General features: G+C 34.9%; 1 protein-coding gene across 1 annotated transcript in view; it reads right to left on the bottom strand.

Moving 5' to 3' along the window:
* LOC145603551 (uncharacterized) overlaps nt 1-23240 on the bottom strand; it is a 32423-nt gene extending 9183 nt beyond the window's left edge. The window contains exons 1-19 of the mRNA XM_081659475.1: nt 23123-23240; nt 22384-22471; nt 19921-20029; nt 19068-19166; nt 16310-16352; nt 14602-14673; nt 14388-14483; nt 12141-12380; nt 11422-11605; nt 8733-8844; nt 8468-8554; nt 8226-8364; nt 6809-6905; nt 6638-6700; nt 6406-6515; nt 5377-5481; nt 3681-3754; nt 1769-1844; nt 27-248 (exon numbers count right to left, since the gene is read on the bottom strand). Of these exons, the coding sequence (XP_081515601.1) occupies nt 27-248; nt 1769-1844; nt 3681-3754; nt 5377-5481; nt 6406-6515; nt 6638-6700; nt 6809-6905; nt 8226-8364; nt 8468-8554; nt 8733-8844; nt 11422-11605; nt 12141-12380; nt 14388-14483; nt 14602-14673; nt 16310-16352; nt 19068-19166; nt 19921-20029; nt 22384-22471; nt 23123-23203 (2097 nt within the window). The 5' untranslated portion in view covers nt 23204-23240. The remainder of the gene's footprint in view (nt 1-26; nt 249-1768; nt 1845-3680; nt 3755-5376; nt 5482-6405; nt 6516-6637; nt 6701-6808; nt 6906-8225; nt 8365-8467; nt 8555-8732; nt 8845-11421; nt 11606-12140; nt 12381-14387; nt 14484-14601; nt 14674-16309; nt 16353-19067; nt 19167-19920; nt 20030-22383; nt 22472-23122) is intronic.
* Nucleotides 23241-23642: the final 402 nt, after the last annotated feature.

Below are 23642 nucleotides of genomic sequence, written 5' to 3'. Positions count from 1 at the left end.
AAGGCAGTTAGCAGCTCCCTCAATACCTGCAAATCCTTCTCCCCTGGATAAGAAATCAATGTTGTCATGGATATTCGAACAACAAGATCAATGACAAGTTTTCCTTGATTAAGTTCTCCAAAAAAGTCCATCAATACTTTTTTAGAATGCTGAAGCTGCTCCGGAACATGACAATTAGCATTATTCCCACAACCTTCAGGTGACATCAGATACGTACGAGACCATCGGGCAAGGAACCATATTACTGCCTGAAAATACCGTCTGTTACTGCTCAAATAAACACTGACAGACTTTACACGTATACAGCAAGAGAGACCTTGTATTAAGCACATCCACGAGAAGTTGACAACTACATGGATAATTTCCATAGATCAAGGACATACATGCCATCACACTCAATTTATAAATGAAATTTCCAGTAATGAAGTTGCCCCTCTCCCTCTTCTTTCTCTTGAATTTACCATCAATTCCAGGCCAATCATTGATCATTAATAGCTAAAACTGAATAAAAAAGGAACATGTATGTGTGTGCATCATTTTATGCGTAGATGCACCTGGACGTGTGTGAACAAATACTATAATATTGGATTGTGACCTGTACACTATTTATTATTTTGGACCAAAAAAACATGGATAATTATCATATAATTGCTGGGTCCGACACTAAGCAAAATTCCCATGTAGTACAAAGGTATACACAATTTAAATAGAATAAATACACATAAAAGCAATTATGTATGTATAAATCTATATTTGTAGTGATTTAGAGATTAGATTTTTCAGGACAAATCATCAGGCAACATTCAAACAACATACTTCGTAAGATACAAGCTGGGTTTATTTTGATATGGCAGAGATTAGCTGTTCTACTAAGGAGAGGTTATATAAAATTAGGGTTATCCAGATGATATTTGCCTCATTTGTGGGAATGCAACTGAAACTCAGAGCCAAATGCTTTTTGATTGTCAGTGCAGCAAGAATTGCCCCATTAAGTATTGCCATGGTATGGCTGAATGTTAGACAACAATTTAAGAACTTCACTGGCCTTGTCAGATGGATCAGAAGGAAGAAGAAAGGGAATAAAATAATCTTGAAAAGGGGTGATTTTCACTGGAATGCTAGCCATTGATTATTTTTTTGTGGGCTTCTGGAATCCCAAAATTCATAGAGGATATACTAGTAAAGCACAAGATACATGATAATAAAAATAGGATACACAGTATTATTAATCAGAAAATCAATCCTAGTGACAAAGCTTGATTTGCATTATGTATTGTAAATAATTTGTACATGCTTTTTAGCCAGGTGGTTTTGTCCTGTATCCCGGTCCTATCTAGAAAGTTTGAAAGGTTGTGAGGAATATAAAAGCTAAAGCTTTCTTGACAGGGAACTCGAGGAACATGCCAATGAAGGCAAAATCATAAAAGCTAGTATTTTAGGATTAAGTCAGAAGCTCTAGACACCATAATACTGAACTGACTACCTACATACACTTTGGTGCTCACCAGTGTAATACATCAGCAGTAAACTATTGTAGCAGGATGAACAAAAGGAAATAGCACATCATGACATCATTATTAGCAACTGCACATTAGTGTTAGAAGACAGACAGGCAAACAGGACCGATTATAATAGCAAAGTCTCAACACTAATAATTGCAGAAAAATTGTATCCTATAGGCCACAACAAAGAAAACAGTAAGGAAATTTTTTAAAACTCACAGCACATAAATTGTTGGCATATGAAAGTTTTGTCATCAAGGCTGTACCTCCATAAGACGAGGGCTAAAAATCGATGCTCTAATTGCTGGATCAATACTCTGCTCAGCAAAACGTAAAATGGAACTGCATCAAGCAACAAAGTCAACGTGGATATATGATACACAAATAAAGACTAAAACCAATGTCAAGCACATGTGACTCATCAGTTATCACAAAGCATAAAATTAATTAGAATGGTCTCTAGTCTGAAGAATGTGGCACTAGAAGGCCGAAATAGTGCAAAAAAGCACAAATGAACTCTGCATGCTTTGGCCTTGGCATAACAAAAGAGGAAGGAGTCAGCAAAAGCAAGAATAAGCAATCCATCAAAGACACTATTGTCATCTTTCAAATTGAGGGTTCAAGGAAATCATCAGTTTCTTGGCAATTGTAGCTGTTAGGTGTAACACCCTTCCACATTGAGACTAAGAACAGAATATATATGATCCATCCAACATCCAGCAAAAGTCCATAAGAGTTGCCTTTTCGAGAAAGTAGTCCTTTTCTAAAGCATCTAATGTTGCAGGGGACTGATCTTCCCAGTTCTCGCCAGTGAGATGTGTTGCTGAAGGGTAGTGTTTAATTATAACTAATACTGCCTCTTTAAAGGTTGGAGAAGATTTTGATGCTTTAGAACTAATCCCCAATAATAAATTAAGCATGGAAATTAGTTCAACGAATAAAATTCGTCAAATATCCAAGTCTAACATGAGAAGTCACTAAAGAGACAGCCACCATCAATTAAATTCATGTGCAGTATAGGTTATATTATTTGGCTAATTAATGATCTCATATTACAATTCATAGCAATTCAAGCTCCAACGAATTTCAAAAATAGGATAGTAAGAATGAGTATAGCATATCTCAATATTAAAAATATAAAAAACTGACAAGTTCCAGAGCATTATTTCCAAAGGACTTCTATAGTTAATCACCAACTAAATCTACCCTAGCAATCTCTTTTTCTCTTTATCCTCCATTTTTCTTTCCACAGCCCCTGATTGACTCTTTTTTTTTTCTTTTTTTTTTTTTTAATGAGCTCATTATGTACTTTGGTTTCAGCCAACCATCATTACGACTTTCCTCAAATGCCTTTCAGGATCACATGATCAAAACCAATTATCCAGCAAGAAAAAATCTAGCACCATTTAAACAGCTGCTTACTTATTAACAATATAAACATCTTCATCAACCAATGTTGTCTAGACTGTCTACCTAATACCTACCAACTTCATAGATAGCCATTACCAGTCCCTCACCGTTTGGATAAAACAAACACAATGTTCAGAGGTCAAAAGTTGAAAAGTTGAAAAAGATACATATTTACATAGATGTTCTTCTCTAACACTTCCTATTCCTACTTCCTAGCCAAGAAGATAACTATTAACAGAAGAGAAACAAAGGTAATGAATGAGGCTGGTTATTTATATGGCTTGACAAAAAGAAGGATAAGTTAAAATTGCTATGTTGACTGGAGACTGCAGAAGCAGGATGGAGGAAAGCAAGCAGCTGGAAAAATTAACCTATAGGGAAGGCAGAGCTGAAGCTTGGTTCTGCTACATGTATGAGGAATTGAGCACCAAAGATTTCAGAAGTTTATGCATGATAGAGGCAAGAGGATGTGGATAGACCTTGAGTTAAACACAAACTTTCATGTATAAGAGGATGACCACATTGCACATTTTGTCATAATTGCAAAAGGTGGATAAAACTTGAATGCACTAGCTTTTATGTCATAATAGGTTATATAGGAATGATCACATTGTACATTATATTCCTATTCCAGTAAAGATATCATCTACAACCATCTTCCAATCCACCAGCTAATTTCAGTAATTGTAATGACAAGCAGAATTTTAACCATCATGTGTAAAAAGATGGAAGCACCACAAAAAAGCTGCAAGAATTTTACGCGTTTACCTGGAAAGTATGACTACTGGATGCTTGTCACCTTCTACGCTATCCAAAAAGTGTGTTTGTATGGCCTCTGGAACCTAATCACAACAAAGATTATGTGAAACAAACACAGAAAAATAGACAACATACCCTAATAACTTTGAAGGAATAGCTCCTAGCACTGTTATTTTACTCAAAATTTCTTCAGTATTTTTTTGATGCATTTATGAAACAAAGTACAACATATAACTCAGATTAAAAGCTGCCCTCTCATTTTCATTTAAATTTGGGAAAGGAAGGTGGCCACTCTGATTCAGTGGAACAATCCAATATGGTATTGTGACGGCAACTACAAGCAACCATTTCAGCCCATTGACAATATAACTATAGGCTGAAATATAACAACCCAATGCTTAAGAGCTGCCTCTCTTTTTCATTAAAATTTTGGGAAGGGTAGGTGGCCACTGTGAGTTCAGTGGAACAATCCAATATGGTAACTAAAAGCAACCATTTCAGCCCATTGAAAATACTACAGGCTGAATACAACAATCCAATGCTTACTCATCACAAAACACTAAATCCTCTCTGGAAGACAAAAATAGTTTCCCAAAACTAGACAAAAGTCTGTGCATACATAAATGTCGCCTCAATTCTGTACTCTTATATCTCTAACTACCTCAGGCATTGAACACCTTAAACTTTTCCTCGGATAATTTCAGTAATTTCACATAGCATCAAGCTTCCAAGAATCTACACGGACTGATATCCATCAATCCCTCACTAATTTAACAAAGTTCTCACAAGAGATATTCAAGAATGAAGAGAAATGAGAAACAATTTCAACAAAGAATGTCTATATAAAAAAATAATAATAAAAAAAAAGGCAACAGCTCGCCTTGACAGAATGATGACCCTTATACTCTATTTCAATGACACATTCAAAATTCATACTCATCCTGACCACTGCAATCTCAAAAAAAACCTTGAAAGGGTTTGGGGAGTAAAATGAAAAGGGGGTAAAAGGATTTAAAAATTTACCAATCAAAGAGAATTTAAAGGAATAAGGGGTATGCTTTCTCTTATCCTGTGTTAAAAACCCACAACTAAACAGCACCTAGATTATTAATTTTTAGAAATAGAAAAGGATCTGATCCCAAAAGGACCAAAACTATACTGATTGCTCCTGAGTTAGTAAATCATATTTACACTTCTCCCCTTGGGTTCTTTCTCTTGAGCTCTTATGATTAATAATTTGTTTAGGATGAGCTGTTGAGTCGTGTCGAACATCATCCATATGGCAACCGTCTATTAAATATTTTCAAGAAATGTTGTTCAAAATTTCAAATAGGCTTGGTTAACATGATTAGCCTCTCCTTCCTCCCTCATTGACCAGCCACAAAATCTTATTAGGCAACAGAAGATCGATAATAAAAAGATAAAGGCAACTTTTTAACTGGTGGCACATAAAATAATTTTTTTTTGAAACCAATTAGCTACTTTATATCCCCTTGTGGTGGTCATTGACAAAAGGCATTGGATAAGTATAACTGACAAATATAAGCCAATTTTTAGCAAAACGTGAACGGGAAGATCACCATGTAAATAATTGACATACAAATAGATTAAAAGTGTCTACCATGAAAATGTCAAAAACACAAGGTCGCCATGTAGAATTTTCCAAAAGGAAGATAAAAACAAGAGAAGAAAAACAGGAAACTACCAAAGGTAACTCTCCTTCTCCCTCGTCGGCTAGAACATGTCCAGTTATGAGTAAAAGAGAGTAAATTTCTTCCAAGATTGCAGTTGGATCAGATCTGCCTCTGACCTGAAACAAAAAGTTTAAAGTAAAAGGAATGGGAAGTTCAATAAGTAAATACACTGTAGAGCTAATTTCATAAAAGTACTTAGCTTGTTTCCAGAATAAGACAATACATGCCAAATGCATACTACATAACTGTTCATTTGGAAGGATTATTTTTTAAATTTAACCTGTTCTTAAAACAGAAACATAAGGATTGGGTTATACGACCATGTATTACTTATGTTGCTTCTATAAATCTGATTATATATTATTTAAGTCCGCTGGCAATAAATATACCTTAACTCTATTGTCCTACTATTGTAGATAAATGTTACATCAAAAACTAGACAAAGTCCATTAAAATAGGAAAAAGGGGGATTGGTAGGGTACATAATTGCAACATATTGCAACAAACCACCAAGATGGCGGAGAAGTATATAAAAAGAAAAAATATGTAGATGCTTCCCACAAAAACTTTCACACAGTGATTGAATGCAGGAAAAAAACAAATAAAAATACAAATAAAAAAGAAGAGTTATGTAAGCTGTTCAAAGGTAATTATGGAATAAGATGATTCAACACTGACTAACAATACAAATTGCAATACAAGCCAAGCAACTATTAAAAATTCAGGGTATAATAAAATAAGAAAATATTATTCAATGATTAAGAACGTACCTTATAGAATTATAAATAAAAAAACAAACATATAGAAAATATATATAGAACACACAGGGGTAATTAAAATCATATGCATTAAAATAACAAATAAACAAAAGGATATATCCTTTAAAGGATATAAACGTATATTATGAAGGTAAGGTAGATGAATGTGGAAAAATTAAGCAAAGAACATGTAGGCATAATGAAACAAATATGCAATGGACAAGAAGGGTCCAGAACACAGATCAGCCCCCCTGGTCTATTATAACCAAGTAAGTCAACTACCTGTTGAAGTTGAGCAAGGCGTTCCAAAAAGACTTTTGTAAGAAAAGGAACTGAATACTCAATTGATGCCCTTGCAATAAGACCATATGAATTCAACCTTTCATCCATACCTGCAAAAGAAGTAAATTGACAGAAACTAAGCTGGAAATGATGAAGATGACAGCAAGACAACATCAAACACCTGAGGAAGGCAAATGCAATAATGCTGAGAATTAACAGCTATCATATGTACCAAAAATTGAAGCCTGCAGATAGTCATTGCTATCATCATCATTGAATGCTGTTGCAGAGGCAGCTACATCAAATATAGAACAGATATTAAACATAAAAACATTACAGACAACAGATATCAAGGGAAACAAACCAAAACATGATATTCTTGACATCACAGTATCATACTTACTCTTCAATTCAGACTCCACAATCAATGCAAACAGAGAGGCAGCCGCACTAATTCCTTCTAATGGGATCGATGGAGTCCCATTACTACTCCCAGAAGGCTGCAAATGCAAAACAAAAAAAATTAACAAAGTAAAATGCATAACAACAGTGAAAGTAGTGGTCACCAAGAAAAAAGAATAATGCAATAAAATCATACATACACAATCTTTGAAATTGAGAAGTGCAGCAGAAATGCTGAAGTTACAAACAAACACACAGCAGTATAAACAAACTGAACTTTGAAAGGTCTAAAATCTAAATACAATGATAGGCGATTCGTTTGAATTTGCAATCAATATATTCAGGCAAAGCAGAACATTACAAGCCAAAAGCCTTAAACCAATGGTATAAATTTGATTCTGAAGGGAAAAATCCTATCCTTATGGAAAGACATCAGAACTGCAAGAGCCCCTAGAAGACTAGGAGTGAAAATTCCAGTTATAAACTGAGATAACCAATGTGGTATATGTGTTTTACTGAACAAAAGAACCTCTAGATGATAAAGAACTTGATTGTAAGGTGCTTATCTTTTTTGATCAAGAAACCATCGTACCTTGCTTAAGAGAGGTAGATTAAGTCTCTAACTTTATAACTAAAATTGAGCTTGACAAAAGAATTAACACATAACCCCAACTATAATATCAACACAACACCTAGAAATTTCTTAAACAATCAAGTAGGAAAAAAGAATCAGGGGGCGTTTGGTTCACATAGTGTCTAGAGTTAAAATCATAAATGAAACTATGATGCATGGGTTTGGAACTTAATTCTTGATACCATGTGTTTGGTTGAAATGGCTCATCTCTAGAATGACCTTTTAGCCTTTTATGTGATTCTTAATACCATGTGTTTGGTTCATTGAAGGATTTTTTTTTTTAATTTTATTTAATACCTAAAGTATTGGTATGACCGTATGAGCCATACCCACCTCCCTCCAAGGTTCCTAAACTCCATAGGTTGGGGGTTTGAGGTATGGGTTTAAAAGTTTTAAATCATCAAGCAAACACATGGTATGAGTTTAGACCATTCTAAACCCACAACTCGTACCTAGGTTTCATAAACCAAACACCCCCCTAAAAGAGTTATTGGATAAGCTATCAGGTACCAGAACTTTTAAATTGATAACTATAACCGTACCGACAGCTTAATTTTCGGATTGGGTACCGATATGATATTTATAATGGTTCGAGTACCTTATTTTTTTATTGAATATCAGATCAATTGGATTTTCTGATACTATTGCAAGAGCCAGAATTTATCCCCATTTATAGGTTTGATTTGACAGCATTATTGCTAGCCTTTCTAATCTTAATATAATAGCGGATCAACCTAATCGAGAGGGGAGGAACCACATTACAAAGAAAGATACAGATTCATACCGTAAGAATTGCAGTCCAAGTATCTAACAAGATATCACGTGCTACCCAACTCCAAGTTTCCTCATCAGTCCCAGTCGCCATAAGTACTTTAACAACTTCACTCATCAAGCCAGATAACAGATTTATTGTTCCAAAAGAGCTAAAAAAAAAAAAAGCGAAGATATTACGTATAAAATAATAAATGTAAAGCTAAACCCTTTCCTAGCAAAGTAAACAAAACACAGTCAAGATCAGGAACTAACCATATGGATTTCAAGAGTTGATCATACATAAATGGGGATGTTACAGTTGCTACAGCCAATAATGCTCGGCATCCATCAAGAAACTCACTGAACAAACAACACAATAAGAAAATTCTATCTGAGATTTACATGCATCATATGATTACCTGTGACCAAATTTCAAAGATAACAATTGTACAAAAAACAACTGTTACAGGTCAACAAATACTAGGAGTCTAGGATAAAAATAACCAAGGAAGGGGTTTAAAAAACATGTCCTTTAGACCTTTCACTTTTCCCAGATTCAATTGCCCTTGATATAACATCTGGGGGATGAATCCATTGTATGATTCCAGATAGCAATTGTACTAGGTGGTGTTCTCGCATTTGAACATTATCTGCGCAGCATAAAATGTAGATGAAAAGGACAAGTCAGCAAGCCATGAATAGATGCTTGTGAATCAAATAATAGATTCCGTACAATATGCAATTCCCTAATGGGCTAAAAAATTGCCACATTTTGCAGTATAATTTGCCTTTGTCAATTAACAGTATGCGGAGAGTGTAGACTATAGAGTATTAGCCCTTTAGATAACTAAACAAAACCATAATGGTAAGTTGGAGTGAACAGCAGAGGTTGCTTATGCCAAATTGCCATATCATGACCAGCAGACCGGCATGCTTTTAGTAATTCTGTTCTTTATTAATTATTAGAGGCTTCCTTGTCCTCTAGTGGTAATTGTGTTATATTGTTACTTCTAAGTATATTGGTTACTATCTAACAAAATAAACTTTCTTTGGGGAGGTACAGTGAACTGAATTATCTATCTTAATAATACATTTTCATTCGTGGTGCATTTGCCACCAAAGAAAACATATAGGTTAATTATAGGTAAAAGGTAATTTCTAAGAATATCATCAAGACAGCAAGTAAGAGTTTCCCATATGATTACAGAATAAAATAGAATATAAAAAGAATATAGAGGTAGGTACTGTCCATATATAATAAGGGCTAGGAGGAAAAACATTCCCACCATCAGATTAAAAAAACAGCAAAATACCAACACCCACCAATCAAAGAAGATGACAAGTGACTCACACAATTAATTACATTGCACCAAAAATAGCCTCAAGGAAGGGTATATACTTCGTATATTCCTATTGTTACCTCATTGAGCCTTCTAAATAAATATGGGAAGCCCAAGAAATAGGCAGTTTTAGGCACTTTTCTATAGAGAAGTTAGTAATGCAATTGAAATGCAAATGATGCAAAAATAATATGAAGCATATGAAAGGATTGACAGAATAGCAGTAACAAACAAAAACATAAACAATAACAGTAGTAGTAAAACTGGTATTTGTAGTTGTAATAATGATAATAGTACTAGTAGAAGTAATAGTAGTAGTGACAAAAGTATGACACATGAAGGGTAGAATTCATAGTAGAAGCTTGGCTGTGAAGGTTAATTATCATAATTATTATTGGGTTTTTTCCTTCTAGCCAGCAATTTTTAAGAGCTTCAAGACCACAGTTTATAAAGTGCACCTGAGACAGGCACCTAAGCAAGAGGCAAAGCACACAAACCTTATGGGCTATGGGTGAAGTTAAATAGGCACGGAAAAGTGCACCCTTCCAGCCACCTTCAACCAGGTGCAGCACCTTGGGCCCTATTTGTCCAGTGAAACATGAGCCATGAGAGAGGAAGAGTGAGCTAGCAAAAGCTCTGGGTTAATTGTGAAGAAATTGCTTCAATTTGAACCCAATATCAAAAGCACTGATCACTGAAAACTCTTCTTTGTGAGTTAACTAGAAAGAATAAATATTGGCTGACAGCAGAGCTCTTTGATTTTATCTGTCTTTAACATTCTCCGTTACTCTCTCTTAACTCTTTCAATCTGTTTCTTCTGTGTCAATCATCGTTTTCATTCTTCCCTTTTCGTCCTTTCTCATCCTCTTTGATCTGCTATTAGCTCAAAAGCCCCCTGCTTGTGATGTGAAAATGCCAGGCGACAATTATTACATTTAGTTCTTACTTTTTCCTCCCTTTTTCTCTTCTTGTGTGCTAGCCTGCTAGGTAGGTAAGATCCCAGCTCCCCACCCTCCTTGTCATTGAAACAGTCACAAAAAACCCTTTCTCTTTTTTTCATTTTTCCAATTTGTAATTCATCATGGTTATATGTTTGTATTTGGGTGGCTCTTCTTCAGAGATTTGATGCCATAATAGCCAGAAATATTAAACTGCACCCCCATGCAAGAGGTACTTGCCTTTTTTCTTTCACCTAGACTCCAGGGAATGCAGTCATACAATTTAATTTTATTTTTAATTTTAATTAAGGACAGGCCATAATTCAAAATACACGATTTTTGTCACAACTACGGGAACGGCATGCTGTCCGGTAACGAATTTGATATGTTAATCACAAATCATGTCATGGTTGTGGCGATGCGAATTTGAATTCAAAGGTTTTATGATCGATGTAATTTGGGGAGAAATGAGGAATCTTTCACTGTATCTCCAAATAGCAAGTAACTTTTTGGTGAAACAAGGGATATAACGTTCAATGCAGCCAATGCAGGGTGATTTGGGGTTGAAAATTTGATACAGACAAGATCTTGGGTTTTAGAAAAACATCGTGATCGATTTCGGTTTGGTTAATTGAAAATCCTTTACAATATGGCCCTGCCGAAACAATGTGGCCGTATTTTTGCATCATGAGAACAACGCATCTTTGATCTGGCCATCCATATGAAAAATGATAAAACTGGTAAATTCAGGCTCTCCATTCTTATAATGATCAAGTTTTTATGGCAGTTGTACAAATATAATTTCCAGTTCATACACCATAGCAGAAAATTACTCCTTCAAACTTTGACCACAATCCTCAAATCAACAAAATAGAGAACAGATAACACTATTATAAATGTGCTATGTTAACTGCCTATAAAATTATAGCCTAAAAGCTTCGAAACATACCTGATGGAAATATATTTCCAGTTAAAGAGCAAAGTTGCACAATAAGCTTCCGAGCAGAAACTGCAATTGGACAGTCAAGCCAGTAGCCTTTGAGTGAGAACTTATGCCTCAAAGCTCCATAGAGATTCAAAACCCAGCTAACATGCCCGCTTGAAAGCAAGATCTGCTGCCATGAAGGACCAGGCTACAGGAAGAATAAATGTAAACAATATGAGACAAGAGCCAAGCCATGGTTATCAGCTTATTGAATTCTTCTCAATTAACACCAATTCATAATCTAGTCAGCAGCATACACAACCCTGTTTAAGATCTTACTATGATAAAGGTTGATGAGAAAGTAGTATCCACAAAAGCAAAGAAACGGATAAGCATACTACAATACAAGAGCCAGCAACAGATATCAGCAGAGTTATCCTTTTATGCAAAACAAATAAGGCACATACCAACATACACAACCCTAGTAAACATGATCTTAGACTATGGGTTCCTTTTTTAATATGCTGTTTGGAATATGCTGTGCTAACAAGAAACAAAATGCATAGAAGTGCACAAAATCAAGTTCCTTTCTAACAGTGCTGAAAAAAAGTATGTCAAAAGATGTTCAGTTATGATTATGAGAAAAAAAATACTGCATAAAAAAAATTAAAAACAAAGTTTACAAAAGTGACAAATGAACTTCATCATATAAAAATAAAATTTATGAGGACAAACAGCATTACCTGCACTATAACACATTCAGACCGCCAAGAAAAGACAGCATCATTTCTAGCTTTTACAGAAAAGACATCTACATTTGTTTTAGCAGTATCAACGGAGCTGTAACGGAAGTCCCAATTCAAAATTTGAAGCATTAGACGCATGGAAGCTGTGCAAACTTTAACTTCAGGGACCTCGGAATCAGATTCCACTATTCTGCTTGTAACACTTGCAGCAGCTTCCTGTGCCCAACTATAGAAAATCTAAGTTTAAAAAAAAAAAAAAAAAAGAATAAAAGATCAGAAGAGAATAATAATGTGCAAATTTAGACATAAACAAACATGGGATCAAATTAGATGTAGCGTTTGAAGTGAAGACTGCAAGGGATTTCCAACCATTGATTGATTAAATATATGGCTAAATCACTGAAGAGAACCATGTGTGAGAAAGAAAACATATACAATACGTAAATAATATGTTTTTAAGTGTTTTTTGTTTATATGTATCAAGGCATATGAGTTAAAAATTCCATATAACATGCATATTCTTGGTCCAACATGAAAGAGTCCACAAACATGTTGGTATACTGAAAATCAGACTCTGGGAGTTGAAAGGAAATGTAGAATCTAAGTAATATTACAGCAAGTATGAATGTGTGTATAGGTGACCCAACATGTGTGAAGGAAATAAGTTGATAAGGATCTCAAGCCATCAGATCTGAAATATTCAGTAGCTTGGATAATTGGATTATACGAAGTATTTGTACAGTCCTCGGCATTTCCACCCAAATAATTTCAATGCACATATTTTCACCAATTTAAGTCTACAATTTCAGACTTCTTCCTATCAAATAAAATTCAAACCATCAACACATTCAATCTTCCTCGTACATTGACACATTCCTTCCATTTCACAATAACTGCTATAGTTTCAAAATAATTACACTTTACTTTTTTCCCTATTTTAGATGTATAGCCTACATTATAATATTCATTTTGTTTCTAATTTTATCCCAGTTCTCTACCGCTCAACATTTTCATTGTACTTTTCCCACTTCTCTCTCACTTGGCAATCTTTTTCTTGGTTCTTGTGGAAAGTGAGCTATAAATATTTAATTGAAAAGGAGGGCGTAAATGATTTTTATTGATTAATTGTCAAATTTCCAGCAAATTAAGTTGCTTCACATTTGCACATCCTGATGTCCTTCGCAACTCGAACTAAAAGCCCCATTTCCTCTTTTTATTATATCTCTCCTCTCCTTCCTCTCCATTATTTTAGTTGGCAAGTAATCCGTCAATCTAAAGTTAAGCTAGATAATCCATAGCGCCTGTCCAGCCATACCCTCCATTAACAACGGTGACTGTACCAAATGACAGAGGCAAGTATAGGGCAGCAACTATAATTATAATATTCTATTGGTGTCTTATCGTCATAAAACTCCTAATATTTTTATATAATTTTGTTTATTGAAATTCCTGTAATTAACAGCAATTATAATGTAGATTTCATACTTAATCAGAGTTTGTAAGATATTGCCAAGTTTAATGTTATTAAGGATTATGCTGTATTGAATTATGGACTTCTCCTATGCCTGCTTCTCTATCTTATGAAATGGTCCCCAATTAGATCAGAGCTTAGGCTCTCTGCTCTTCATTTTTGTAAATGTAGACTAAAGCCTTTTCATGAAAACTTTCTAACAACTTTGCTACCTGAATTAAGTCAATTTACAAAAGACCATAGCTAGACTTTAAAATAAGAGGAGATTTGGTGGGTAATAAACTCCGATGAAAAAGGAGAAAATTGATGCAGAAAAGGTTGAAAATTCTGAAAAAATAGAAGAATTATGGAAAAACTAACACCAGACAGGTGGTAAAAAAGTTGCTCAGCTGCCAAGTCTCGGCAGCCTCCAAGGCTCAACTGGTCAAGTTTGGTGATGAAGACTTAATAGCTTTAGGGTAACCATATCCCATTGGAAGAAGTGAAAGGTGGAAGAGAGGGTTTTGCATACTTTTACCGTCCCCAAATGAGGGGAAACAAGCACTCATACCTCTTATAAGACAAATTGTTCTGTTAACAAAATATTCCACTAGTGAGACTCTTATCTCAGCCATCAGATTAACATATTAGCTCTTCTCAGTTTATCTTACATGCATATATTAGTGTGCATATGTTTGTATACTCATGCGCGGATGTTTGTAGAGTGTGCACATCTGTGTGTAATCACTATAATGTAAGAAAAGACAAGAATTTTCAAATAATAAGATGATAACCTTCAGGTAGTCCAGCTCCAGTGACATCCTGCACTGCTCATGGAACTCTCTAGGAAGGCCCATGGCAGTTGAAGTGGAAGGAGAAAATTCAGATACCTGAAAAGAAAATGTAATTTCATATTATATGCTCATCAATAGTTCCTTTCTTCAGAAGAAGGCCAAGGGGAAATTAAGAAAAGCGTCAGAATATAATAGATAGAATATCAAGGATTACCAGAGATTCAAGGAAATTTATACCAGTGAATTGAACATCCACACCATGACAGCCAGTAATTGCCTGCTTTATCTGCAAAATCAACGTAAAACGTGACATTAGTTTGTTTATGACCATTGACTAGGGCATAAAACTTAATAAAAAGGGTGGCAATTGGGGATAGGATAGAGAACAATGGAAGGGGGGATGGACACTAGTGGTAGCAAGGGAGGGTGATAAGTAACCCAAAAAAAAATTGCCCGGATATCAAGTTATAGTTCATAAGGACAAACATGAGAAGACACTCCCCATTCTTGGGATTTTTCCTAGCTAAAAAATGGACTATTCAAAGAAGGGGATAAAAAATAAATATTGGACTTCTCTGCAAAACTGCAAGTGCTAGCCAAAAGCTTTAAACAGATATATTATACTAACTCTGTTTCATAATATTCTAAATACATTCCTTATAGTCCATTTCAAATAGTTCTTAACACTTTCACTTTGTTCCATTTTTGGCAAACTCCTTTTACTACCATCCTCTCTTACCTCACATTACTTACACACTTCCACTCACCTTCTCTCTTTTTTTTTTTTTTTCCTTACACCCACCATCACTTTTACACTACCTCTCTTACTTATAATTTATACACCATTTCTAACACCACCCACATTTTTACCGACTTATTTTTAATTTTTTTTATATATGTACAAACAAGAAATGTTAAGAACATTATGAAACAGAGTTAGTAGAACTCAAACGGATTCATAACACGACAATTATAAGAAAATAAAAAAGGGACAAAAAATGAGTACAAAAATCAAAAATACTTAATAAAGATAGCATATGTTAGCATCCGTTGCCATCTCAGAGTCAATGAAAAAGGAGTTTGTATCAATCTTTTTTTTTTTTTAAATTACATTGTACTAAAATAAGCAGGAGCAACATGTGAGCATAATATTATTTGCTAATAAAAACCTTCCAACATCTCAAAAGAGCTCAATGAGAGCAAATAAAAAAAACCACTAACAAGCAAACCACTCAATGACTCGAACAATGAAGACACTCGAGACAGCTTCGCCATACTTCTTCAAGAAGCAACATGTCAATCTAAGAGTTATCATATGTTTCTATGTTTCCAAGAGACTTCATAGAGAGCATTTTATTGGTCAGCAGCTCACACATGTGGTAAGGGACCTATGTCATCTAACAACTAAAAAAGAAGTTTTAAATAAATCCCAACTAACTTCTAGCAAAGTGGAAACAGCTTCACTGAACACCAAACAATAATGGTATACAGGATATGTTTGAACCCCCTCTTTCCCTCTCACTCCGATGATAGGCATACCTTGAATCATACTAACTTCAACACAAGAAAAACAAGTTTAGAATAATACAAGTCTTAAGTAAAACCATTAATCATGTATAACCCAAATAAAAATGCATTTACAGTGATCAAACTAATCGGCACTAGTCTTAAAAAAAAAAACTAATCGGCATTATATATCTTCTGCATATGACAAACAAAGAAAAAAGGTAAAACATGTGTACAGGGCTAAAACAGATAAAAGCTTGGACATTTCATAAAGTAAACATTCAACCAAAGCTAATATTGATGAGTCGGTATCCAGAAAAAAAAAGGATGATGAAATCCAGATCCATTTTAGAAATAGAGAAGCTTTTAGCTGTACAAGACAAAAGTGTAAGTTCAGTGGAAACATTCTTTTGTACCTGAAATAGAAATGCCTCCTTCTCAGAAGCCACAAACTCTAACCTGCACACAGAGTAATTTTCTTTGAGTTTGATCCAAATGAATATTGATTCAACTTAGCAAACACACAAAATAACTTAAGTCAAGCAATTTGGTCCCTTAGAAAAAGTTCATACCTCACATATGGCCAAATAAAAATAAAAAAAAAAAAAATAAAAAAAAATAAAAAGAAAAAAAAAAAAGGAAGCATAAGCTTCTGCAAAAGTATTGTTTAACTTAATAGCATGCACTCTGCTCTCTACATCTCTCAAAAGGTTTCTTAAACTAAACAGTCCACATCCCTATTTTATGGCGCCAGTCCGCCAGATGCCTTTGCACAACCTGCATTTTTCCTCAGGCTTGAATGTTTTGAAGGTCCAGTTTATCTTCTTATGCTGGCAAATTCATATTCATGGTATTTTCTATTGCTGACCCATTTTCACCAATTTCTGCTGTGCAAAAATTCTAATGTCAGGAAACTTGAGATTTTCTTTCTGTTGCTTAATGCATTAAGGGCCAAAGGGGCCATCTGTCCCAGTGTGTTAATAGAACTGTATGTTCCATCAAATGCTCTGCTTCCATTACAATATTCAAAGCTCTCCCCTGTTTCCTCTATATGACCCTTGCCTAGTGGCACTAAACTAAGTACATTCTTGCTGCCAGCATCCCTGGTAACCCCTGCTAGTTTGTTGATAAGAGAAAGAGCAACATACTTTTCAAGGTTGATGCAGCATTTTCAATGGAATAGGAACAATAGTCGAGAACATCTATCTTGATAGCAGGAATGGTTCTCTATATAATCTTTTAGAAAATAGAATTGAGGGTATCTACAGATATAATTATAAGCAAGTGATATTGGGTTAAAGCCTGGGTAAGCTTGGGATAGTATTAAGATAAGATCAAAGACAAAAGGTAGTAGAATATTTGCTATCTGGTGATGTTACAAGACCCACACTGAGGGTTGAAGACTAATAAACTCCTCATGGTCTGTCCTCAAATAAGGTTAGTTTAGACTTAAAAGGTCAAGGTTATGTAGATGGCATCAATAGTGGCAAATATGACCTAAAAGACCATAAGAAATAAAAATCTTAGACCAATATTATGTCATAAGACTTTTTTGTAAAAAAAAAAAAATCTATGTTTTGAACATGGCCCCTATAATGATTTATCCCGCCCTAAAAATCTTTAAAAATTTTTAATAAAAAACGTAAATAAAAATCAAGGTTCCAACCGCAATTGCAGCAATGTAGGGCCTGATCTATTCACCTTATTTTTACTTATCTCAAGAAAATAAGTTTAAATAAGATAATTTCAAGAAAAATAAGTTTAAATAAGATAAGTTCAAGAAGAATAAGTTCTAATTAGGGTTGACAAGAGTTACCCAAATTCAAATTACAACTAATAAGGTCTAATAAGGATAATAAAAGGGGTCATTGGGTTTGTACAGAGTAAACAGAATGGAATGAACAAAGGAAAAGAAAGAGAATGGAATGAAAATCCCTCAAATTTACTAGGTTGTTTGTTTTTAAAAACAAAGAGAAACCAGGCTCCAGTCCCACCACCACCACACAACATCCTATCTCCTTCACTTCCCACCATTTCCAGCCACCCCACCATTCGCCGCACCTCCCCCATTCCTAATAAAAAGCACAACCACTAAACAAAACATTTGCCTCATTACAGGTTTTGCTAAGTAGTAGATCTAGTAGCTTTGTTCCCAACCTTACAATTAACCTTTCAAATAAAGACAGAAAGTCACTAACATAATTTTGGTGCGAAAAACTGGACGATCCAGCTCGCATACCATGATAATTTGGAATGGGTAAAAACCACAATCCAAGTGCAAAAGCAGGTAAAATTAGCAAGGGATGGAGAAAATTAGGTAAATATGATATAGACAAGCCTATATGTAATGAACCACTCTTCATTAACAAAACCATGGATGATTACTTAACTGGTTTTTTTAGAAAAAATAATACTCCTTCCTTGGTATGAGAGACACTTCCCTTGGTGCCATTGAAGTGGAAATCTTTATTACTCCCTTGTTCTAAATTTAATCGTCACACTTCCCATTTATGTTCATCGGTTCATCCCAATTTAATTACAGGAGTTATAGATACTGCTATATAAACAACAAGCTAGTCCTCCTTTTATGAAATATACCCACAGCCCACTAATAAATTATCACTTCTCTTCCCACCAAAAGTTAGTGTCCCACACCATCTCTTATTCAATTACAAAATTTATATTTCAATCGCATTTACATTTCAATTATTATTATATAATAGCCAAGCCAACATGAACTTATAGCATAAAACAATGGGCAAAGCTTGGAAGACAATTAAATTGGGACAGAAGGAGTTCAAAGCAAAAAATAAATTTATAAAACCAGTGTAGTTAAATAATAACTGCAAATGTGCTAAGTGAGTTACACAGCAGGAGGACCCTTTTCCTCATCATCCAACGAATCTCATTTTACCCCTTAATGCATTACTAGACACTAGCAAGCAAACCCTTGCACGACAGAGCATATATAAAGAAGGAACGAAAAAAAGTAATATAAGACAAACACTAAATGGTTAGCACTTAGCAATATTAGCATACATAATGACCAGGTACTTACATAGTCAGCTGCTAGGATGATATGAAAATCATATCATAATCATATCATATATTATCAGCATGTGCACAACAAGAACAATTTTCCCGCCATCAGAAATCATAGATCTTAAAACTCACCAGCCTCTTTTTAATAACTGAGCAGCCACAGAAGAAATCTTTGTTTGAACATAACCTTCAGATGAACTTGCATGCTGCATGACAAAGCACAAACAGAAACTGGAAGAAGGAAGAGAAAAGTAAGTAAAACAAAGGCCAAATTGTTCATCTGAACAAGATACATCAAGGTTAAGCAAAATTTCGATGTTTCAAAGAGGAAGTACAATCAACAGTTTTGATGATCAACAAGGTCTATTCAAGATGTTTCCTCACAATAAAGCTGTTTAATGATTGAATAATTCATTATAAAAATTAAATTAAACTAAATTAAAAGCAATGACATATTCTTTACATATTAAACAAATTTGATAGAATGTTCAGACTTGGTAGTGACATGTCAATGTGTACAGAAATGAATTAAGTTAACTTCAACCCATAAACTCAGACAACTGAACCTGATGCCGTTTATGTTTTTTAAGTATCATGCTTATGTATTTATTAAAAAAAAAAAAGTTGATTGTCATGGACTCAGTTTCCCACCCTAACTGAAAGTTCAAAGTAGCATAATCCAAATTTTAGAGGTTTAAAACATATAAAACCATCCTTGGTCGGAGAAAATTGTGAATGAAAGATTATACAGTAGCATATTGTCTCACTTTGCTGGTGTCTACCTCAGACAATTTATAAAAAATTTGCATGTTCAAAAGTGTCAGGTAACCACGGAAGTCACAATACAAGAACTTTAGACAAAATTCAAAGTTTCTAACATAAGTCAAAATGTTTACAAAAAGCACAAAAACACGACTGGAAAAATGTTTTCGAACTCTAGCACAATCAAAAGTCATCAAATTGCTAATTCAACAAATAAACTCACTTAATCAAGCTTCCTTTATCCACAGATGTGAGAATCCCCCACTCTCTAAGAGCTGCATCTCGGATTGCAGCAGCAGCCTGAAACCTTGCATTTGCCACTTGAGAGTTCTCTGGTGCAAAGTAAAAAAAAAAAAAAAAAAAAGGGAAGTTTAGTAATAGACAAAAAAAAAAAAAGAAAAACTGACAAAAAGCAAGAATACAGCCATTGCCAAAGCCCATCCAAGGCTATAAAATATATTTAGTTTTTGGTTTCAAACAACATCGAATAAGTAAAGTTGGCTGCCAATTCATAGGTGTCTCCAGCTAAACAAAAAGAGTGAACACGTTTGATTAATTAATACTAGGTGCAGGTAATCCAACCACCCAATCAGCCTTCTTCCATCCATACAATATCCCCCAACTCCCCAAGGCTTTCACAATCACAAGTTCCCAAACATTCTCCCAGTTTATATTTCCTCTAAAGGGTACACCAAAGTAATCAAGGGAAAGGATTTTAAAATCCCACTTTAACAGCAAGCTCTCCAACAAGTAGAAAACTAGAAATAAGATATCAACATTTGATCTTGAAATCGACTCAATTCCGCAAATTCATGAACACCTTATAGTCTCATCATATACATTCTTCTGAAAAATAATTAGGTTTCCTCTTACTCCCTAAAGTTTTAAATCCTTCCATTGTACTCTTTAAGTCACTCTTTTGCATCCTGTCAAGGTGGCATAACAACCTAGACCTGGCAGGCTGACAATTCTAACCCAGACCCAACCCAAATGAACCGACCCGTGACCCGAAATTAACCCAAAAACATCTACCCAAAATTAACCCGGATCTACTCGATCCGTACCCGACCCGAAAATGATCTTGACCCAACCCGAAGTCCCAATACCCAAAATGATCCGACCTGAAATTGACCTGACCCGAATAGACCCGATACCCGAAATGTCCCGAACTAAAACTACCTTAAATGACTCAAATTGTTCATCTCCAACCGTAACCAAGCTCATAAACGGAATTGATATTTCTTATTATAACAATAATAAAATATAAAATTATCGATTTGAGCTTGATCCATAAATAGAACAACCCGAACATGACCCGACACGAACATGACCCGAACATACCTGACCCCCGTAATTGAACAGACCCGAACTTGACCCGATACCTAATTCGATTCACCCGAAACCTGAAGTGACTCGATCCAACCCGAATGACTTGTTTGCTAGGTCAATACTACCACAATGGAAATAAAATATGTGACAATGGACTCATGCATCTAAAAACATCAATCATCATCACCAAATATTAGCAAGAATCCAACCACTATCACCCACAAGGCTACAAGCCCTTAACTCTCAAGCACACCCAAGTCACCTTATTATAAGGCTTCTTAATATTTCTACTCATCAACCGTCTCTTTAATACTTTATTTTGCCTAGTAAACCACAAAAGCACATTGGCATTGCAAAATGGTGTTAAATCTCAAAAGAACATCTCCTAACGGGTTATTTAGCACTTTGGCAACTTCATGGTATAAACTGTGGTGAGCAAAATGGCCCCTAAACTTACTTAGCAAATCCTTTTCAAGAAAAGACCAATAAAATTGTAGTGAAGATTTTCCCAATAGCAACAATCTAAGCTAACTCAACTAAAATTGCCACTAAAGCATCACATCCCAACCACCTCTAGGCCAATGATATCCCAACTATCCTCCCATTAACTCTTCATATCTAGGCCAATATCAAAATCTTATACAATGACCAGATTTTTCCAATAACGGCATCATTATTTCATAATAGGTGAGACAATGACGACCTCTTAAAAAAATAAAAAAAAATAAAAAACTCCCTAACTCCTTGAGAACTCATGTGGACACTTTTCAGCCAAGGACAATCACAGTTCCTACTTTTCCTCCAAATTACTACAAATAAGTATACCCCTCTCTCGCCCATCAACCATTTAACATTTCACATCTTCGAAGTTCTACTATGTTTTTCCCTCAAAACCACCTCCTCCACCTCATTATTAAGATCCATGGTATTAAACTTGTCTTCCTCAAAACATTATTGATCAACCAGTGCAATCTCCCTCAAAAGTTAAACCCTTCATTCCAGAGATCCCAAAAACCCTCCTTAATTCACACCTTTAAAAATTCATTCTCTCATAATCATAAACCTTACTCAACCTAGCCTCCTCCAAGAATCCAAATTAGAAGCCCGCATTTTGATGAATAGCCTCTTTGATATCATGTAAAACTATTAACTTGCCCAGTCAACAAAATGGTTGGAAATGATACTTCAATAAGATGCAATACAATCGTCAAGACACTGACATTCAATGCCATCGCCAACGAGCATCACAAGCATGCTCCTCCATCAAGAAATAAATATTATTTCTTTCTACCAAAGAGCTAAACTGGACAGCGGCCAAAACCCAAATATAAATAAATCAACAAAAACTTATGCTCACCAAGAATAAATTTGCAAGCTTGATATGGCTGAGGAGATTGACTGAGTGACAAAATAGTAGCCTCGGCAGCAGCAGGATTTACATGCATCTGAAAGAGATGCGAGGAAAGTGGCAACTATGATCATGTTCTATAGAATGAAAAAGCGAGAGGAGATAGTAGAAACAAATTTTAACATGTGAGTCATGTACATTTCAGTTCAATCAAACAGCATTGCATTAGAGAATCGAAACAAAGAGGGGAAATGTACAATTGCATGTACAATTCAAGATTCTAATCGAACAAAAAAGGGCATAAGCTTAGGCACTCAATGCATAGTCGGAAGACCAAAAAATACGCTATTACAAACCACACATAGCTGCCAGCTACATCAACACCCATGACAATTAGTACACGAAACTTATACACAAACAAAATGAGGGTAAATGCACCCGAAACAATTGGTACTCCAATGTCCACGCATAAAAAACAAAATGGGGGTGACAAAAATTAGGCGAAAACAGAATCGCAAACTACACTAACAATTAGTACTCCAAACAAATACACAAAAAAAATGGGATGACAAAAATCAGGCGAAAACAATGTTACAGATCAAATCCCAATAACAATTATTACTCCAAATACATACAAAAACAAAATGGGGGTGGCAAAATTTAATCGAAACCCGATATTACATATTAAACAGAGCTCCAAATTTCAAACTAAACTATAAATTGACAAAAACAGCAATAGAAGAAGAACCTGAATTGAACTGCAAGCAAGTTCAATTGTACGCATTATAGATTGAAGACGACCCAAATCATTGCCATGATCTCCTTGCATACTTCGAAATTTATATACCTTAACAAAAAATATCAATGAAGTTTCAAATTCGATAAATTATAGGAATGAATAAATAAAAATGGTAGATGAACTAACCAGTGATTGCAAGGAAATTGAATAAAGTAAAGATGAAGAGTGAGCCGCTTCTAACGGCCGTGCAGCGGTCCTAAGTTGAATCGGCAGGCCGTGTTTGAAGGTGTAAGTGTTGAGACGCCGATTTCCGGCGAGTGTTGGTTGCGTCTTTGACGGATGGTTTTTTCAGTGTTTTGGGATTTGAGCTGGTGGTCATATTTAGAAAGTGTGTTTTTTTTTTCTTTTAAATATAAGATTACAAAGTTAAATGAATTGGAAATTTTGTTAATTACAATATAGAGGCTTTGTAAATTACTACCTAAAAAAAAATGTTTTTAATTATTAGGAAAATTTGCCAAGAATAATA

This window comes from Chenopodium album, chromosome 22, assembly GCF_948465745.1.
Source record: "Chenopodium album chromosome 22, dcCheAlbu1.1, whole genome shotgun sequence".
NCBI lineage: Eukaryota > Viridiplantae > Streptophyta > Magnoliopsida > Caryophyllales > Amaranthaceae > Chenopodium > Chenopodium album.
This window is presented reverse-complemented; position numbering and strand designations above follow the sequence as displayed.